This window comes from Tenrec ecaudatus, chromosome 5 (genome assembly GCF_050624435.1).
Source record: "Tenrec ecaudatus isolate mTenEca1 chromosome 5, mTenEca1.hap1, whole genome shotgun sequence".
Classification (NCBI taxonomy): domain Eukaryota; kingdom Metazoa; phylum Chordata; class Mammalia; order Afrosoricida; family Tenrecidae; genus Tenrec; species Tenrec ecaudatus.
This window is the reverse complement of record NC_134534.1, coordinates 176,972,731-176,994,887: the sequence shown is the minus strand read 5'-3', so window position 1 is coordinate 176,994,887 and position 22,157 is coordinate 176,972,731. Positions and strand designations below refer to the sequence as shown.

At 37.2% G+C, this 22,157-nt stretch overlaps 1 protein-coding gene across 4 annotated transcripts in view; it reads right to left on the bottom strand.

Moving 5' to 3' along the window:
* EPC1 (enhancer of polycomb 1) overlaps positions 1–22,157 on the bottom strand; it is a 103,139-nt gene that overhangs the window by 9,419 nt on the left and 71,563 nt on the right. For all 4 annotated transcript variants that reach the window (XR_012784521.1, XM_075550325.1, XM_075550321.1 and 1 more), the window contains exons 3-10: positions 13,076–13,221; positions 12,473–12,679; positions 12,136–12,284; positions 9,773–9,932; positions 7,017–7,193; positions 6,841–6,930; positions 6,597–6,745; positions 5,132–5,484 (exon numbers count right to left, since the gene is read on the bottom strand). Coding sequence is in view for 3 of the 4 variants with exons in the window: in XM_075550325.1 (XP_075406440.1) it covers positions 5,132–5,484; positions 6,597–6,745; positions 6,841–6,930; positions 7,017–7,193; positions 9,773–9,932; positions 12,136–12,284; positions 12,473–12,679; positions 13,076–13,221 (1,431 nt within the window). In the remaining variant the exon portion in view is untranslated. The remainder of the gene's footprint in view (positions 1–5,131; positions 5,485–6,596; positions 6,746–6,840; positions 6,931–7,016; positions 7,194–9,772; positions 9,933–12,135; positions 12,285–12,472; positions 12,680–13,075; positions 13,222–22,157) is intronic.

Below are 22,157 nucleotides of genomic sequence, written 5' to 3'. Positions count from 1 at the left end.
AATCTCAGATCAAGGTACTGTTAAAATTCCAGACTTTCACCAAGTGTTAAATAATGGAAATGAAACAAGAATAACTAATCTTTCAACATGTCTATAAATAGATGGACATCAAGGTAGAAGTTTATAGGCATAGTCTATCTGGATATATGTTATAGTAGTCAAGTTTGCAATGGACACAAGATGGTCATTGTGCGCACGGCCAAATCCAAAATCAAGCCATCTCACCAAAGCGAACAATTTTTCGACCAAGAAGGAACCCTTGATGAATGGTTCAAATAAGAACCTCATTCCAGAGAAAAACCCTGGTCTGAGGTCACAAAAAATTTAGTTGTAGATGTAAAAAAAAGACTCCAGAAACCAATGATACGGTAACTCTAGAATGAATTAAAAATTAAAAGACTCAAGTGCTTAAAAATCTCATATACAAAGGAGCTTCAAAAAGTTCATGGTAAATGGATTTTGAAGTAATGGGTTCTTTAAAAATGTGATGAGTCTGATTTAGAACAGAGCATTTAAAAACTGGGACTAGGGGAGGAAGCTTAACAGGACCTCAAATATTTGAAGGGCACTGATGCTGAAAAGCAAGAAAATTTATTCGATATACATTCTAGGGTACAACAGGAGCCTGTAGCTTTAGATGTAAGAAAGCAAGTTTAGGATTCAATACAAGACAAAGTTTCTAACCAAGTTTCCCAACTGCAGAATAAACGGCTGGAAAGTTGCTGAATTTGCCCTTACTAGAAGTGTTTGGCAACAATGGATCAAATAGAACATTTACTGTCAGGGTGACACACAGGAACACATGCTTTGTTCTGTCTAATACATCAGGTCTCCATGAAGCGGAGTTGGCTCAATGGGAGCTAACATCAGAAGTATTTGGGCAGGTCAGAAACTGTTTGATGGAAGCATCTAATTCTTTGGTAGGAATTTGTAAGGAAACAGCCCTAAATGTCATGAGTCTATTTCTTATAATAGGAAATTATGGAGCAAAAAAAAAAAAAAAGGAGCATCAGTACCGAGAATCACTTATATAGTTCAGGCAGCTGTACTTTAAGAGATATGCCCACAGTGTATTTAGAAGTTGCCCAAATAATGCCCAACTAAAGATTATTTGAAAATCCAGTTTGGGAAAATGGATTATAAATTACCCAAACATATGCTTAGTAACACACACACATACACACACACACACACACACACACACTCTCTCTCTCTCTCTCTCTCTCTCAACACCTATTAAAAAGACACTGACTAAAAAATTTAGTTGGGTAACGTATCGTCAGAGCATTATTTTAATGTAAGGAATATTAACTTTAAAGAAAATAAATATCAAACAAAATGATTCCTTAGATAGTTATTAAAGTATGATCTTCTACTTGATAAGCTTGAATTGAAAGCTTTCTGGTTCATGAGCAATCCAGAAATCCACTCTGGGAACCAAAGCTTGTTGTAACTCATATGATGGCAAAATTTGAGCAGACCTAAAACTCATTTGGCAGCAAGTAATTTGACATGATATTATTTGTAGTCGCTATTCCATTTAGTGTGACTATTTCTGCATGTCACTGTACAACCAAAAAAATTTGATGTTTTTTCAGAGGGGTATTATTTTAGATTCTGCTGAGGGTATGTGATAAATTCACTTTCAATCAAAGTAAAAAAAACAACTGAGCTTGTAACACCGGTTAAGGAATTAAGATCTTTCAGATTTATAAAATCTAACAAAATATTCAGTGCTTAAGTCTAGACTTTTCTTTTCCGTGGTAATAGTCATATTTTATGTTGCAAATTACTTCAGCAACATGCACTAAATTATGTACCGGTGAGTCAGTTAGCTACTGCGAGTGAGACTGAGCCTATATACACTAGTTACATATCTCCTATTCATGCTAATTTAAAATTAACCAAATCTCTAGTGCATCTACGTGAGTTGAGAAAACTGACTGTTAATGTTGATGAAGTTTCACTGAAAACTCAGAATTCAGATCCTAAACACATAACTGTGATTTTAAAATCACATTTCTACTGTTTTCAGTCTCTTTAAGCTATTAATTCTGAAGCCAGATATTTCTCAAACTCAAGCACAAGCAAATTAATACTTAGGCTATTGAAAAAACTACATTTTAAAGATGGTTTTATTCCTAAATCTAGAAATTTCTATTTGGGAACTGCCCAAATAATGTACAACCGAAGACGAAGAATATGTCTTCTTATAGACCAATGCTCTACTATCCTAGAGCACCTACTGCGAGTATTCTGAGTCTTCCTACTTTCCTCCACCCGAGATTACTTCTAACGTTCCCAGCAGACCAAACACTCTCATTACCCATATAGCCATTGAAACATGAGACTGGCTAAAACAGGAAGAGAGTAGAAAACTACAGAGCAGAGGCTATAGAAGTTGATGTGCTGTAGACCCCTCATGTCCTCATTGAGAACATCCTACTTAAAAATTAAGCCAATAGGCCCTTATGATTATTTAGAAAAGGAAAAGAAAAGTACAAGTGAGTATCAGCATATCAGAGGTTATGTGTAAGCATTAATATTTTTCATAACTATCAAATAATAGAAACAAGTCTAAATTATAAAATTATAACCAACATATTTGGCTTAAATATTCAGGCAAGTATATCTACTGGATTTATATCTCAAACAAAGGTTAAATTCTAAAGTCAGTACAGTCTGAATTAAACATTGAATATTCTTAGCGAGACCGATCTCTTTAAAGAAATGAAACACAGCCCGTTTTCCTTCTGGCATCACACTAGATCTAGGTTTCTTCACCTGAGTACAAGATGTAGTAGCATGGTTTGTGTGTGGGGGCCATGCTGAAGGAAAAGAAGAGAAAAGAAAACCTTTAACACTGTAATTCCCGAGTTGGGGAGATGTTTACACTGTTAATAAAAAGGCCAACTAGGTGTGGACAGCAAGAGAAGGAACAGGAGATTGAGAATCGCTGGGGAATGCATTCTTTCAATGGAAGAGTATTGAGAGAATCTTGTGTGGCATCTTACGCTGCTAAATTTCCACCTCTAGGAACCTAAAGTTGAACTTGTTTTAAGTCAAATGCACACATGATGTGACTCAAGTATAATACACACAATAGAGCCCAAAGCTCTGGAACATTCACAAGAATAAAGGAATAAATAGAGTGCCACCATATTAGTAGCCTGTAGACATTTATTCCTTATCTATTCTGGGAGACTCAGCAAAATTTAAGAGGGTATTTATTGAGAGCTAAGAATAAAAATAATTAAGTGCAATGGGATGTGCGTGTGTAAAAAGAGAAACCCATGTATTTTCATTTTTACCACATATAAAAGGAAATGAATAAAATTAATATAAGGTTACAAAAGTCTCCCCCTTTTCCCCAGCAATAATTTTTGTAAAGTTCTTTGGAAAATAGGAAAGACGTTTCAATAGCAAAACAATTTAACTAAGAAAAGACCACTAGAAGATCCTCAATTTGCTAACACATTTCGACTTCTCTCTTATTAAGGGCTGGTGGAGATGAAACATGCCCATTTCCTACAATCTCGCAAAGCATTTTATACAACTTATAAAGGAATATTTTGCACATTTACACTTTAAAAAAATCACTACACTCACACTGTATGTAAGCTTTTCTATTGAAAAGTTCTACCTTCTGATTTTTAGGACTGTCATCACATAAGCTGATCTTTAAGAGGTAAACTCTAAAATCTAACAGGATCATAAGTAATATGTCAGGACTTGAGAGCAGTGACCAAATATGCAGTCTAAGCAGAATAAATGAGTAATTTCTAGCAGGTAAATCTAGATTATTTCTGAAATTTGATTATTTTCTTATATGTTGAAACATCTGCATTCTATAGAAGTATTACTTTTTAACCATGAAAAAATTAATTCATGGAACATTTTCTGGAGTTCTTAAAAAAGAGACAAATAAACGGTCATATGTATGAGGTTTCACTGTAGTCCTACTTGGTGGGCAGTACTGCCCTCTGGAGGGCACTGGAATGATTTGGGGTGCTGGACTGCAAAAACAGATACCTATACTTTACCCAAGAAGCCCTGGTGGTGTACTGGTCCAACATCGGGCTACAATCTGCATAGTCGGCAGCTCCTAATCTCCAGTAGGACTGCAGGAGTAAGATAGGGCTTTCTACTCTCATGAACGGTCTCAGAAACCCACAGGGCAGTTTCACTCTGTTGTCTGTCCTACAGGGCTGCTAAGAGTCAGCACTGACAAGATGGCAGTGAGGAAAGGAGTGAATGAGTAAGAATTTATCCTAGGAGACCTGCTGATGTAGTGGTGACATGTAGAGCTGCTGACATCCAGGTCAGTAGTCTGAAACCTTGGGAGAAACATGAGACTTTCTGTCCCCACAAAGGGTTACAGTCTTGGAAATCCACGGTGGCAGTTTTCCTCTGCCCTAATGGGCTACTGTGAGTACAAAAGTTTTTAATTGCCCAGGTGACCACTGAGTAATTCCCCCACCCTAAAAATGGGGAAGTAGGCCCAAAAGGTTTGGAAACCTATGATCTATATGCTTCAAATAATATATTTAACACATCTTTAAAATGGGAAATTAATATTATATTAGTTTTTAGACATTTCATAATGTAGCCATGATAAAGTAGTTATCTGAAAATGTTTGAAAAGATATTAAAATACCACTTTAAGTAATCACCAAAAAATTGGCTTCTGATACTTTATTCTGAAATATTGCTCAGCAGCTAAAGCTATAAATTTATCACCTCACTGGTCTCTCCTTTTAAGTAGACGACAGGAAACCGAGAAAAATGTTCAAGCATTAAACAGCAACAACCCGGGCTTGCCTTTTCCCCTATTATTTGAAAAATGTTGTGTCATTCACGGAGAATACCCAGGAAACACGTCATATATGTGATCATGAACTGCCTTTGAGGACACATACATTTATTTTGCTCCTTATAGTAACAGAAATCAAATAAATAGAGACCTAGGTTTTTGGTTTTTTTTTTTTTTTTACTGCTTCAAGTAATGAATTATTTTTTATTGCCAAATAATGACTTTAGTCATAAATGTAACAGACCATATATTCAAAGAAAAAAAAAAGGGTGAAGATGACCTTTTGATAGAAATGTACATAACAACCAGTAAACATACCAAAGTGTGCTGAGCCACTGCTACTTTTACTTTGCGTAGAGGTACTGCATGTCTGGGTCCCAGGTTGTGCTGTTCCTGTTCGATTTATACTCCTGTATAACTTTCTACAGAAGAGTTCATCATTGTCACTGTCATGTAGGGATGGTGTCCGAGGCCTAAAATGCCGCCATCTACATGATTTGATATTGACTAGTATCTGACTGAGGTCTTTAGAGAAAGATTTGTCCGAGGTATTTATTTCTGAGGTATTGGCAAACTGATTGACTGAAGAATGTTGTGGAGAGGAAAGCATTTCCAGATCCAGATGGCGCAACACACTGTCATAGTCTGAATGAGCTCTGTCCAGTAAGACCCTATTAAAAACAAGGCAAGATATATACATATATTGAAAATAATCAATCAAAAATTATACTTGAAAAGTTTCCCTTTCTTCTCTTCAAAACCAACACATAATGAATTTTGAAAAGCTGAAAAATCAACTATTTTAGTATTTTGTTTCAGAAGTTAAAATGTGGATTTCTGATAAAGGTTCTTCTTTTTGCATGACAATGATCTATTGAACAAAAGTAACCCACCAGCCACTTTAAAGAGCAGCTATACTGTTCATTTTATAGCATGGATATATATATTTTTTAGGTTCTATAGGTCGGCTTACCAATATGTTACTGATAATAGATGAGAGCATATATATTTTCAGTAAGTATTTTAGCTAAAGATTTTTACATTTTACTACAAAGTTCCAAAAGTATATATTAAAAAAATGTTGCTCACATACTTGTTCTCAACTAAAGTACTCTTGTTGTTAGGAGGGGAAGGAAGAGGAGGAGGAAAAAAAACCAGGAAAAGTGTGAATGATCAATTATGCTAAAGGATTTTTAATTTACAGAACATATATAAATGGCACTATCTTAAAATTCTAACATTAAAGCTAGTAATAGAATAATAGCTAATGTAAAGAATTCTAACCACTACTCATATCAATAATGATAAATAATATTACTGCCCAAATAATCCTTAAGTTTTAGTGATGAAAAAATTACAGCTACAAATTATATATTGGCCTTGTATTTCACATGCCATATCTTGGCCCATGTAATCCTTTTTTCAATTTGTCCCAGGCCTTCTAACACAGTATCGAATAGTTTCTGTAGCTTGATAAGATTTGTGCAGTCACGGTTCCACTTGTCTGCACTTGTGCCTGTGTGCTCAGCATGCTACCACTCGATAACTTCTCTGGGTTCTGTTCTTACAGAGAAACGCAGACCCATGAGGGATCCATTAGAGTTCTGCATGCATGAAAGCTGTGGGTACAGAAGAACCAATAACACAGTGGCAACAATACAAGCCAACACTATCAATAAAAAATAAAGAGAACTAAATGAGCTGTTTAGAAAGATTACTTCAATTGCATTTTAGATATGATTGCCCTAATTTGCTAAGGTATCCCACACTAAGTGAATCTTACCTTCCACCGCGCCCAACCCGTCTTCGTGCAAATCCAATACACCTTTGGGGTACGGTGAGGGTCGTTAAGCAGTATCTATATCGCACATCCCCTAAGCCCCCATCTTTAGGACTTGTCCAAGGCCAGTTGCCAGTTTGGTCTAAGTGAGGCTAAAAAAGAAGAGAAAACCAATCCAAGTTATTGAATAATTTTGTCGGGTAAAGGGAAAGAGCTCCCTCCTGACACAGAGGATGTGAAAACTTACAGCGTGGTATTGACAGCCAGCTTTCCTGCGGAAAGCGAAAGGACCATCGGGATCATTCTCTTCCTCAGCCTCTGAAGAGCCCGACAAAACCTGGAAATAAGATGATTGAACTGGGTCAAAGCACGTGATTTACTCGATTTCTTTTCTATATTCCCAGGGAAATTCTCATTTTCTACCTGGGAGAGAGGCTCTTCATCTGAGCTGGGGAAGTCGTACTGATTTAAGTCTTTAGCATTGAAGACTGGCAGTGCAGCAGGACTCGTCTGTTGAGGAGTAGCAGCAGCAGACGAAGGCAAGATTTTGGGCTTCTTTTCATATTTACGTTTCGGTCGTATAAGATCAGCTTTATCTTGCTGCAACAAAGTCATACATTAAATAAAAACAAGGACTTACGCTCATTCATGCTGAAGCTATTTTGGGAAGCCTTTAACAAGTTTATTGCTATAACTGAAGGCATTTATATTCCTAAGAGACAAACGCTTATGTTTGGCCCTTTTTTATTATTTAATGTCCTATATGAATGCATAAATCTATTACTATAATCTAAACATAATCTCATAATCTATTTTGTGTCTATTAAAGTAAAAGAAGAAAGTAACCATTCGTTTACTGGTTGCGGCTCATTTTCTTAATTTTCTATGAAAATTCTAAGGTGAATTAAAAAAAAAGAATGTCTAGTCTTTACTATCAGTTAATTTCAAATCAGTAAAGGAGAATAATGAAAATGATCTGACTTACATATAAGTCAAACTACCAACCACTTTTAACATAGTGAATAAAGTCCTAATGCACCATGACAGATAATCCACACCATGACCGTTAATTTAATTTCTACTGAGAGTGATCCTACAGGGGAGTAGAACTGTCCCACTGGGTTTCCAAGGCCATCATCTTTATGGAAGTAGATTGTCTCAGGCTCCCCCCCCACCCCCGCAGAGCGGATGAAGGCGGAGTGCACCCTGAGCACTCCTTAGCTAAGGCCAAACACCAAAATCCAAACTCACTGCCATTAAGTCGACTGGGACTCACAGGACAAGTTAGAACTGCCCCTGTGGGTTTCTGAGACTGTAACTTTTCAACGGAGTAGAAAGCAAGCTTCGTCTTTCTCCCGTGGAGCATGGGGTTTCAAACTGCTGACCTTGAGGTTAGCAGCCAATTGTGTTAAGGATTTGCTAGCAGAGCAATGAAGGCTTCTGGAATGATAAACTGTGAGGTGTTTTTCAACCATCTACGGGCATACATTAAATAAAGGAAACACCAGGGGAAAATGTACCGAGGGAAGAATAATTGAGCTGATGACACACAGAGCATGTTTGAAGTACAAAGGGGTTTCAAAATAGTCATGTAAAAATGCCATTATATTTGAATTCCATTTTCCCAGGAAGGCCAATCATAACAAAGGTCAGGAGAGAGGAACTATTTGATGTAAACCAACAGGCAAAAAGGACTGGAGGCAATTTGTTGAGAAGAAATAGACCATGGTCAACAACTATGTAAATCTGCCAACAATTTCTATCAAAACTTAGTTCATGTTGGATTTTTCCCTTTCAAAGAGTTAAATCTTTAAACAGTAACTATTAAAACTATCAGACATTTCTGCTGCAGCAGCTTTCTCGGTACATCTACAGCTGCCTATGGTGATACCAAATGCTATTTTAAAGCTATTATCAGTGGTCAGCTAGAACAGGGCGTTTCAAAATCTTACTAAACAGAGCTTGAGACTCTAATAAACTACAATAAAAATTACCAAAGGTAACTGAGCAGCCCCATTAAAGGAAAGTGTTTTAACTGGGAAGGTTTTAAAGTAAAACCCTGAGATATGAAGCTCACATTTCTGGAATGTGTAGTAGAAACTACACAGCTTAACAGAAAAACCCAAGGACTGGAGGATAGAACTGAAGCCATCTAAAATACCACAGAGGCTCACAGACTTCACAGATCACACACTCTGAATCTTGCAGGTGGAAAAACCCTACTAAAACTTTCAAAGCATACTTAGGATTAATTAATTATAAATAAGTATATAACTGGATAAATGAAAGACTTAAATGTATTTATGGATGAGATATTTACATGGGCTAAAAGAAATAAAACAAAACAAAAATGTATTTTGGCATATAAGCCTAACTTTCTGGATTGTTTACAGACTAACTACTTCTCCCTAAAAAAAAAATGTTTTTAAACTAAAGTGTTCACGTCCTCACAGCATGACCTCTGGCATTTGCTTTACCCTGGCAGGAATACTAGGCCAGGGACATTAGTATAAGGGGACGGCAAGTCAGTCGTACAGTTGCGTTTGAAGGTTATCATCACACTAACACCCGTATCAGGACAGTGGCACAAATGTCATAGGAGAGAGAACTAGAATGGCGAAGTCTAACTGCAATGATCGAAATTCCAAAAGAAAAAGAAACACTGCAGATGCATATTATCCATGAGGATACTACTAAGTTGTTGCCCTCCTTTAATCTCCCTCAGCTTCCTTTAACTAATAAAACTTCATTTTACTTGTTACAACCTGAAAAATTGATAAAGAATTTGTCAGATATTTCCATTTCTAAATAATTATCTACATAAAATATTAAAAAGAGGCAACTTGGTGTGTCCATAAAACATGACTCATCGTATATGAGAAAAACTTTCCTAAGTCCTCCCACCAGCATTTCCTTATTCTGAGTGATTTCAATGCTTCATAATCCTACAGCTAATAAGATATTCTCTTTATTGGGCACAGTAATTTTATCTTTCATTCAAAATGTAAGAAAATAACAAAACAAAAATAGGATTTTAATTCCTGTTTTTTCACCATGTGCCACAGTCATTAACATTGAGGAAAAGGCTTCCATTTGTTTGCCCGGCACTCTCCCGATCATCACGAATTGTCCTTCAGTATGACTACAGTCAGGTGCATCTCCACAAAAGTTATACTCACCTTATTAACCTTAAACTCCTTCACATCCATTGCTTCCTGGTGTTTAAACTGATTGCTGTTCGTTATAGGAATGATGGGGATGGCATAAGTAGGTTTCACTGGCTGTCTCTGTGCCATAACCTCGGACATGATCTCTCCATTATAATCACCTAAATTATACCTATTATAAAAATTTTAATTATACATTAAAAAATTTTATTTTTATAAAATAATTTTTTTAAAGTGTTACAAAGCTTCACAAATTTCCCTTATAATAACAGAGCAATTATAAACACCAATTACACTTAAGAGAATACAGTTAAATCTTGACTATTTGTTGAATGTTGATTAAAATGAAAAGGAAAACACACACAGAGTTCTGTTTCTTCCTTCTATTTCTTGGATCACACTTTTTGCATGGCACCAGAAATAGATGAGTGAGTGAGTGAGTGAGTGAGTGAGTGTGTGTGCAAGAGAGAGAGAGAGAGAGAGAGAGAGAGAGAACAAACAGACGGGGATGACAAAGGTCTGAATTTTAACTTAGCAATTTTGGAGGAGAATACGGTGACAAAGGTTCAACTACTGCCTAAAGTGGTGCTGGGGAGCTTTACTCTGTGCTCTGAAACGGAACGGCGGTCTTCCTTAGGACCAGCACTGGGAGGGAGGCACGGAGGCTTTTAGTTTTCATTGTGTACTATGAGGAATAGTTGTTGAAAGGGTACAATGAGTACTGCCCCAACTACTTCTTAACATTTTTCTTTTTAAAAATACAATATTATGTTTAAGAAACAAGCAAAAAACAATAAACCCATACCATAAAGTAAGCAAAATAAAAGCCCTGGAATTGACAAATGTTCTTTCTTTTTTCTGTACTCAAGTCTTAAAATAAAAATACTTGGTATATTTTAAGTTTACCAAGCTTAGGCACTTTAAAAGAAAATGGAAATACCCCAGTTAAATTACACAAAGTATAACAATGTGTCACACATTTAAGTAGTCATGAATTCTTATTAAAATAATGTATTTCATAAACTGTGAAGATGACTGCACAACTCTTTCAATATTAATTGGTCCATTGAATTGTATGTCAATAAAACTGTTATAAGTATAAAATGTAATATATAATATTTTCAAACATTAAGGCAAACAAAAAGAATCGATCCCACTTAATAGTGGGATAGGAGGAAAATAGAGGAAAGAACTGGGAGGCAAAGGACATTTATAGAGGTCTAAATACAGGCATGTAGATATGTAAATATATTTATATATAATGATAGGGGAATAGATCTATTTACATATATTTATTTAAAGTATCACGACAGGAGATGGGCATTGGGCCTCCACTCAAATACCCCCTAAACGCAAGAACAATTTTTTCTATTAACATGGCACTCTGATGTTCACCTTCCCTGACACGATCGCTGAAGACAAAATGTGTACATAAGCAAATGTGGTGAAGAAAGCTGATGGTGCCGGTTATCAAAAGGTACAGTGCCTGGGGTCTTAAAGGCTTGAAGATAAACTAGCAGACAGCTAGGTGAGAAGCAACAAAGCATACATTGAAGAGGCACACCAGCCTGTGTGATCATGAGGTGTCAATGGGATCAAGTATCAGGCATTAAAGATCCAAAACAAAATGAAGAAACAAAAAAAAAAATCCTATCAATGGGAATGAGGGGGAGGGAGGAGTAGAGACCCAACACCTATCAGTAGTCAATTAGACACCCCCTGTCAGAAGGGCCACAAGGAAGAGATGAACCAGTTAGGGTGCAGTATAGCACTGACAAAACATACAATCTTCCTCTAGTTCTTTAATGCTTCCCCCTTGCCCTCCACTATCATGACCCCAATTCTATCTTACAAATTTGGCTAGACCAGAATATATACACTGGTACAGAAAGGAACTCGCAACACAGGGAATCCAGAACAGATAAATCCCCCAGGGCCAATAAGGGGAGCAGTGATACTAGGAGGGTGGAAAGAAAGGGGCAACCGATCCCTCCCAGTGGGACCGACAGCAGAAAAAGTAGGTGAAAGGAGAGAGCTGTCAGTGTAAGACATGGGGGGGGGGGGAAGAGAATAATTTATAAATTTTCAAGGGAACATGGAGGAGGGAGGAAAATTTAAAAAGCTGGTACCAAGGGCTCAAGTAGAAAATGTTTTTTAAAAAGATGACAACATATGTATGATGTGCTTGACACAATGGATAAATGTATGGATTATAAGAGCTTTAAGAGATCCCAATGGGAAAAAAAAAGAATTTCTGCAGTTACACACAATTGCTTAGAAATTAACTGAATATACCATATGATACCATATTTCCTAATACCATAGCTAGTCACTCCTAATACCATATTTCCTAATACTATTACAATACATTTTACCTCTTCTCCATAATTTCCAGTGTTAAGTGCAATAGCTCCCTTTTACTCTTTTCTCTTCTCTTTATCATTTCTAAAATTGTAACAGCCCGACTTAGATCTCGACGCAACTTGAGCATTTTTTCGTAAGAGGCTTCGTCATTTTTGCGATTCTGTAAATATGAAGTAGCTTGTTTAGTGCCAAAAGCATTTGTAACTAGTGGTATTCTGACCAGTTTTTGATCTATTTTAAAATCATTGTACAGGAAGTGAATCAAATTCATATTACAGTCTTTAGATGTCAAAATCTTAATTATAGACAATTTCTCCTACATTAGCGAGAACCATGTAATTCACTTACTTTTCGAGTCTGCATTTTTTCAGTTCGTCTTCTAAAAGCCACATAAGGATCATTTGTGCTGGAACCGTCTCGCTTCTCTTGTTTGACTGATGGGATAAGAGACGGTCCTCGACAGTTTTTTCTCTTTTTAATCCAGTATTCATAAACTTCTCTAATTAATTCATCATCTTCTTTAAGCAGTAGTTTGGCTTCCTGCAGACTGACTGGCTAAATGAAAAATCATTATGTCATTTTCATATAACACAGAGTTTCAAAAGTAAGTATTTCTAAAACTTACTTACAATTAAAACACCAGTACAAACAATGGCAAACATGGGAAGTATCAGTCACTGAGGTATGTGCTTCATAGATTACTTACTTCATCCTTAGAATAAGCTTCGGATGCTTACCCTCTCGAGTTTACAGATGGGGAACTTGAGGGCTATCAGTTTTAGCATGTTGCTCAGGATTTTACAAGTTAGTAGTTAATGGCGATGGGATTTGAATTCATGTTGTCAGTGCCAGATCCTGCTTGTCTTAGCCTCCCCCACATGCCCTTCCCATGGCTCTATTTATCTAGATAAATCTATGGGCACACACGCTATATAGATAATGACGTTGTACCTGCTGACCACTGCCTTTTTCTAGACGGTCAATCATCTCTTCAAATTGCAATGGGCAGATGTCCATTTTCTTTTTCAGTTTATTTACAAATACTTCATCTTCAGAATCCAAATCATAATCAGGCTGTTCGGCATCCAAACTAAAAGCTGACAGAAGGAACCATAAGCAGTCATTTGCTATGTGAATTCACTGACAAAAACCAGATGTCTAGATAAAAAAAAGACCTAGATTTCCTAAAGAAATGAGATATTTTAGATTGTTTTCAGAAACACAAATAATCTAAACTTACAGATAAGTTTTACACATTTAAAGTTTAAGAAAGATTATCTTTCACTGTATTTATACAGATGTAAGTGGAAAAAGATAACAAATAGCTTTACCCATTGCTGCCCAAATCTCAAACTATATAATGTAGATGACCATTATAAAGATTTTAATAAGATTATTAAATATATTAGGCTGAAAGTGATTAAAAAATATATATTTGGCTGAGCCACTTGAAGTTCAAAGACAATCAAGTACCAGGACTCCCACATGGTTTGACAGCACAGGAAGGCCTTTACAGAAGACTATGTCTAGAATAGTCCCACTAAACAGATTATTTTACTAAACCAAAAGGTTAGCGGGTGATGGTTAATGCCGACATATTGGAAGCCACTGCCAGCAAAGGTAATGATTAGCACTCTTTAAGTATATTTATTTTGTAAATATATACTGGGATGTTGTTTAACAAAGGCATTTTCAGTTATTCAGTCACTGGTCTTGCAAAATTGTATCTTGATCAGTGGCATTGTTTCTTTTATCATGACCATTTTTTCCCAACTACTGATTCTTCTTTTTTTTTTTTCCACCATGAATAATTACTAGTGTATCTTGATTGCATATTTTACACATTTAAAGTTTAAGGAGATTGTCTTTCACTTTATCTATACAGATATAAGTGATAAAAGATAAGATTTATTCCCTTGAAGCAGTAATAAAAATATGAGGCATTTCTTAAATTTGTCACAATGAGGGAAAAAATCACTGTTCTATGCTACGTTACCAAAGATCATTCAATTATTTATCAATATCAAGCTAGTTTGACATTAATATGACAAGAAAAGTATTCAATAGTTTGACACTGTGATCTGTCTCTGTATTTCTCTTGCATACTCTCCTCTACTAGGTTTCCATGACCTAAAGTCCTATTCAAATAAGAAGGGAATAAATAAAGCTCTCTGGAGCTAGCCAATCCGGTCTCAGCAGTAACCTATGATCTAGCAACATTTAGTTTCATATTGTTCATGCAGTATACTATTTCATGACTCCAGACCTGTACAAGAGCTGTTTTATACATGTCCACGTATGAAATGGCTATTTAATTCATTCCAAATCCAGCCTGATCCTAACTCTTTTGGGAGTTTGAGATGGTTCTCAACCCAGTATGTGGTTCCTAATCACTTTGACTACTTTTATATGTCATGAGCACTCGCCACCGTGTGTTTGTCATCTGGCAGTGGCTTGTGTGTTGTTGTGATACTGAAAGTCAAACCACCACTATTTTAAATACAAGCAAAATCACTCAGAGTGGAGAACTTTCAGCAGAGATTCCAGACAAACACATGGTAATCGACTTCTGAAACGCAAACAAGTCAGTCAACACTTTATGATGAGCAATGATCATAGTGCTGAAGCTGAGCTTCTCATGCTGGAGGGCACGCAAATGCAACTGGGGAAGAGCTGCCTCCTCAGAACAGAGGAGACCTTAATGACAGGGATGGAACAGAGCACTTTGGGGACCTTCGTTTGCTGATGCAGCAGGGCTCAAAAGGAAACAAACAGCCAAAAACAGCCACTAGTAATCAGAATGTGGAATGTTCAAATTATGAATCTAGGATACTATAAGTCATCAAACGTGAATACTAAGCAGTTAGTGCGTTGAATGGACTGGCGTTCTGAATACAGTCCATGATGCCAGGAATGACAAGCTTTAAGAGGAATGGTGTCCCAGTCATTGCAAAAAAGCACATTTCAAGATCTAGACTGAAGTAACCCATCACTTACAAGATAACATCTATATACCTCAATAGAACTGCTAATATGACTACTATTCAAATTTCCACATCAGCCTCTAATGCCAAAGATGAAGAAACTGAAGACTTTAATCAACTTCTGCTATCTTTACTTGATCAAACATGCAATCAAGATACACTAATAATTACTAATGGTTAAAAAAAGAAAATAATTACTAATGGCTGGAAAAAAACAGCCATGGTAAAAGAAACAATGCCACAGGTCAAGAGACCGTTCTGCAAGGCCAGTAGCTGCTTAACTGAAAATACCTTTTATAAACAACACAGATAGCAACTATAAACATGGACCTCACTAGATGGGTTTCACGTGATCAAATCATCTGTAGGAAGAGACAATGTAGAAGCTCATCAGGATCAGTCAGAAAAAGACCAGGGGGTCAACTGCAAAACAGAACATTAAGTGCTAACCTTGAAGTTCAAGTAGAAGTGAGAGTAAATTAAAATAAATAAGCCGAAGTATAACTTGGATGTATAGACCAATTCAAGAATAAATCTGACACAATGAACACTAATGTCCAAAGACCAGATGTGTTGTGGAAGGGCATCAAGAACATGAAGAATTTAAAACGTCATTACAGAGAAAAGACCAAATGGATGTCAGAAAAACTTTGAAATGTGCTCTTGAACAAAGTTTACATGACTAGAAGAGAAGAGGACAAAAGGGACTAACCAGTTCATTTCAATGGGAACCTCAAGACTTGGAGTCAGAGCACCAGAAGGCAAGAACACAGCTGGCATCCTTCAATCTGAATTCAGGTCTGGAATACTAACACCGATGCACAAGGCCTTTTTAAAGTATTGAAGAGCAAGGGCATCATTTTGAGGACTAAGGTAGGCCTGGCCCAAGCTATGGTATCATCAAAAGGCTTCATATACATGTATTAAGTTGGACATGATAAAGGAAGACTGAAGAGTTGATGCATTTTGAATTATGGTGTTGGTGAAGAATATTCAGAGTAGCCCGAACTACCAGAATAACAAACAAATCCATTTTGGAAGTACAGCCAGAATACTCCTTAGAGGTGATGATAATAATGAGATTCATTTCACACACATCTGACATCATCTGGGAGAGCACAGGGCCAGTGAAAATGAGGTAGATCCTCAACGAGATGGGCTGACACAGTGGCTCCCACAATGGCCTCAATAGCAACTGTGAAGCATGCAAGAAGATAGAAGCAATACAAAGAGCTATTATACCAAAAAGAAATGGTTGATGTTCAATCCTTTCAACAGGTAGCAGCAGATCAAGAAATGATGGTATTGAGAAAGATGTCCTAGCTGTACCGAAGGCACTGGTGAATAACGGCGCTCCCCAAACTGACAGGACACCAACTGAAATGTCTGAGCAAACTGATGCAGCACTGGAGGCACGCACTTATTTGAAAGGCAGTCACCTAGCTAATCAACTGAAAAGCTCCAGATTTGTTTCCATTTCAAAGAAAGGTGGTCCAACAGAATGCAGATGTTATCAAGCAATATTATCAATATCACATGCAAGTAAAGTTCTGATGATTGTTCAAAAAATAGTTACATCAGCATATTGACAGGGAGGTGCCAGAAATCCAAGCACGATTCAAAAGAGTAGAATAAATAACATCACTGCGTTGATTATATGTCCTATTGTTATATCCGCAAAAGGCTTTCAGAGACCCCAGAGTAGATAAAAATTCTTGCTGAACTAAAATGTTTGGATTTCTTTTAATGCCTACCTAAAATAATACGGATATCTGATGTTCAGATATGCAGGAGCCCTGGAGGCACAGTGGGCTATATGACGGGCTGCACCCCCAAAGCAGCAGACAGAACCCCCAGTTGCTCTGAGGGAGAAAGATGAAGCTTTCTATTCCCATACACCGTCTTAGAAACCCAAAACCCACAGGGGTAGTTCTACTCTGCCATGTTGTTATTGCTAGGTACCACTGAATCAGTTCTGACCCACAGTGACCTTATGCACAACAAAATGACACACTACCCAGTCCTGTACCATCCTCACAATTGTTCTTATGTTTGAGTCCATTGTCACAGCCACTGTATCAGTCCATGAGGTAGTTAGTTTAGTGTGCCAACCTGGCTGATGAACACATGTGGGGTTAACTGAAGGGCGGCGGGATAAATGGCTCAGTGAGTCTTTTTGCGTTCCCGGGTCTCTTGCTTTGTGATGGTTGGACCAGGGTGCAGCTGCCTTAGCAGTTCCCTGTTTCAGCTGGCAAGGCTGACTTCCTGCAAGACATCCCCCACGGAGAAGCCGCATGGACCTACCCCAATGCAGCCTTGGGTGTGGGAGCAGCCGTGTGGAGACCCCTGCCAGTGCTGAGATGCTTACACATTCACTGACTCAGCTATCCTTCTGCCGTCAGCATCAACGTGTCTGTTTTGTGAGATGGAGGAGGACCTTGTGGATTGGTGTTGGACATATGGGTTAATGTTGGACTTGTGGGCTTGGGCAGCACTGGATTGGGGAGTTTTACTGATGCGTACTTACCTTTATATAAGACTCTTCTATACATGAGTTTCTGTAGATTTTTTTCTTTAAAGGACCCAGACTAACACAGTTCATCTCCTTGAGGCCCTTCCTCTTTTTCCCTGCTCCTCCACTTTACCTATGACTTCCTTCTCTGCACGGATTGACTGGTCTCTCCTGACATGTCCTAAGTATGTTAAGTCGAAGTCTTGCCATCCTTGCCTCTAAGGAGCAGTCTGGCTGAACTTTCAATACAAATCGACTTGTCCTTTTAGCAGTCCAGGATACTTTCAAAATTCTTCTCCAGCACCACAATTCAAGTATACCAGTCCTTCATTTTTCCATATTTAGTACCCAACTTTCAGATGCATATGAGGCAACTGAAAATACCATGGCCTAGTCAGACATACCTTAGTCCTAAAAGTAACACCTTTGCTTTTCAATACTCTGAAGTGGCTTTGTGCAGATTACCTTAATGCAATAAATATGTCTTTTTATGTCTTGACTGTTGCTTCCATGAGCACTGAATATGGATTCAAGCAAGACAAAATCCTTGACAACTTAAACCTTTTTTTCCATTTATCAAGTTGTTAGTTCTTGGCACTACTCTGTCTTATAGGATTTGCAATGAGTTGGAATCAACTAGATAGTAGTGAGAGTCACATGTGTGTAGCTTAATCTAAAGAAAAATTTTAAATTTCAGTTCCTGTCACCCTAGCCCATTACAAGTGCTAAATAGAATGATGCTGCTTGCTCTTTACTGCACCAGACAACACAGAAGTAAAGACGGTTCCATATAATGAAACATATTGCTCAAGATAATCCAGAAAGCCACATTGACATGGAGTGATAAATGTGCTACTGCCTTCTTTCAAGTATAATTTATATAATTTCAGGATTTTATTTAAATATTATATATGTATATATACACACGTAACCCTCAACCGTCAAATTAACATTTTTCTTTAGACTGCATGCCAAATCACAAAGCTTATTTATAAAAAATAAGCAACTCACCTAATATCCCTTCACTTTCTTGCACCATCAAAATATATTTGCCATACTTTTACACACATTACCTCACTGAGGACAAGTCATTTCCACCACAATATAGACCTGAATCAAGACTGTGAAGACTACTACCCATGCATGACTCAAGGAGGTCAGTGTTTTGTACAGTGAAGGGATCATGTATTTGAGTGTTGGTTTCCCTTCTACCTGTGTAAAGATGCCTTTAAAACGGCAAAAACCAAAATGTTGGTGTAAAAAACAATTAAATTCTTAAATATGAGAACCCAATCTTGTTCAGATGCAAAATAAGAAAATCCTTGAGAAAAAGCTCACATGAAAGGATTTACTTTAGGACTTCATTTGACCAAGTTCCCAAAAAGAATATTAGCTATTGGTAGGCAAAAAATAAGGAACTAGCCACATATTTTAAGAACATCTACCACTGACATTAATGTGCAATATTTAGTTTCAGCAAAGCCTCCTGCTCCCAACTGGACAGCTCAACCTGAGCTGGCAAAGATAGTAACATATTGATCATTGTCTACAAATTGGATTAGCTGCAGGTTTTTATGGGTCATCTTACTGAATGGGTTCAAAGAAGAAAGCCAAGTCCCTACTGTTACAGTCAGTTTCAGTCTATCTTGTCGAGGGTCTTCCTGTTTCCCGCTGCACCCCCACTTGACCGAGCATGCTGTCTTTTTTCAGGGAATGACCTCTCCTGACAGCATGTCCAGTAACTGCTAAATAATAGGAGCCACACAGCAGGAGTTGATTCCATTGAAACTCTTTGACAGGGAACACACACCATCAACTAAACTGCAATATTGAATGTGACCCACGGATGGAGGCAAAGGTGTCACAGAACATACATCTACGGAAAAAGAACACAATAGTAAATACAAACAAATTAGACTATTTTAAAGGAGAGAGTGGTACTTTGCCCTAGTACTCAGTTTCTAGTAATAGAGATGAAACACACATCAATGTGTCTGTCTACAAGTGCCACATTCTGACTAACATGAAGTGTACAGGTCCTTAAGTTTAAATAGTATTGTAAAACGACAGGAAGCAAATAGTGAAAGCAAGGCTATGGTCCAAGTATAAAATACGTTTGAGGAACAGAATATAATCCCTGGCTTAAATTACTCAAAGTTGAAGAGGAATTTGTTCAGATCAAAAATTGCAAAAAGGTTTCAACTCAACCACTAACTCTAAACAACTTATAACTATTTGAAAAGTTGTTTAAATAAATATCAAGTAGAACAGACTTTTCAATAATAAGTGACATTTACTATGTAGTCGTATTTGACACCCTTAGCTAAAATGACACAGACTTTCAATGGCTAGTTATATGGCAACTTTTTTTTAAAATTTAAAAGTTATAGAACTTTGAGTCACTTCTGTAATGTACATACCCTCTTACTGCCATCAAGTAGATTCTGGCTCACAGTGACCCTACAGGGCTTCTGAGGCTGTCAATCTGTGTGGGAGCAGACACGCTCGCTCATCTTGCTCTGTGGAGCAGCTGGAGGGTTTAGCTGCTGACCTCTGCACTTGGCATGGCTCACAGGAAGAGCAAATGGGAAATCCAAGGTATGAAAGGCAAAGCCTTTGTAAATAAAGTTCTGTGATCGAAGACATAGATTGTATCTGGTAGAAAGTAGTAACAGAATAGTATTTAAAGAGTATTATGTGGTGGGCATGCAAACACACCTCTCTCTCACACACACAGAAACAACCTAGATCAACTGCCATGAAGGTGATTTTGACTCATGGCAACTTTTGTCCTACAAAGTAGAACTGCTCTGTGAACTGTACTCTTCACAGAAACAGACCACTAGGCCTGTTTCTCTGGTGCTGTTGAGTGTCAAAACAGAAATGCTAGGGGAGTCTTCCATTGCAAACCTTTGGAACCACCCAGAGACAGGCAAAGGGAAGTTGAAAATGTACTTTTTCAGAACCAGGGTATAAAGAAAGACATCTGCTCTGGGAGGTAATAAGAAAATAGGTCCTAACAAGTTCAAACATAAAAGCTGCAAAAGCAAAAATTATACAAGAAGCACCTATTTTTATATCTTTATTCCAGGTGTTTTACATTTGAATGCAACTGTTTTCTATGTAGATATAAAACATTTCCCCCAAGCCATATGAGGGTTAGTCAAATTCATGATTGCTTGTAACTACTATATATATATATATATATATATATATATATATATATATATATATATATACATACCGTAAGAATCAAAACTCAAACTCATTGCCATCAAGTCAATTCTGACTCAAAGTCTTCTACATAATCACATTATCTTCGTAAATGTACACCCACAACAATTTAATTTCATACATTTTTCTTCTTCCCTGTTCTCCATTGCTCTAATCCTTCTTTTGTAACACTCCCCTCCAGTACAGAATCCAGTCTAGGGTTACATATTACATTTAGTTGTTATTCTCTCCAAAACCAAACCGCCCTCGAGTCAATGCTTACTCTAATGAACCCCCCCCCCCACAAACCCCCTGTAGGTTTCCGAGACTGGAACTGTTGATGGAGGTAGCAAGCCCAGTCTTTGTAATAAACTGATTCTCACCTCCCTTATGACTAGACTACACATTGCCAAATACTGCATAAAGTTGAGTATTTGTAATACTTTCAAATATAAATATAGAGGCATATGATGTTCATCTATTCCTCATAAATGATGCTAATTTTGATCACCAGTCAAGTCTGTGGGAAAGACCTTGAGAACATGCAAATATGCTGCTCCTCATCAAAATTTCCTCTTACATTTACCTACCAATCTGTACTTGCTGGTTCCTATCTTTTTAATAAGTTGTAACTCATTATTGTACTTATTTTGTTACCCAACTGTCCAAGAATTAGCCCTGCGGGGGCCCTCATAAACTAGTCCTCAGTCATGCTCTTCTGTTTCTTACGCACACTTTCTTAATGTCTTCAATTCAAGGCAATGAACCCTTCATGAGCAATTCACTAAACCACCTAGCGCTCAAGATTCTATTTTATTTTTGAAGAAATTAACATTATATATTCAATCTCATTTATCAACACGGGTAGGTTCCAAAGACCAAGTTTTTGTGAAAATTGACATTATGTGAAAAAGGAGGATGACCACATCAGACAAATTACATCACCGTATAACTGACAGACTGCGTCATGGCCTAAGTGACAAACCACTGAGAATCATGGCCCATCCACACTGACACATAACCTTAAACGTCGGAGCCAGCACTATTCTTGCAATGTAACACAATAGTCACTAAACATCACTGCACATCATTTATGTCCAAAATACTTAGGGCAGATTTTTTTTACTTGTCATAAATGTGGAATGTTGGGATAATAAGATAGATAATACGTGAGAGTAATGAATTTTTCCCTCATTTATTGAAGTTCCGTTAAAAGTTAATGCCATCAATGTTCAAGAAGAATGAACACCAATTTTATCTCTGCCAGTAGACAGAAGAAACAGTTATAACTTACTTTATGAGATCAGTATTACTGACACCAAAA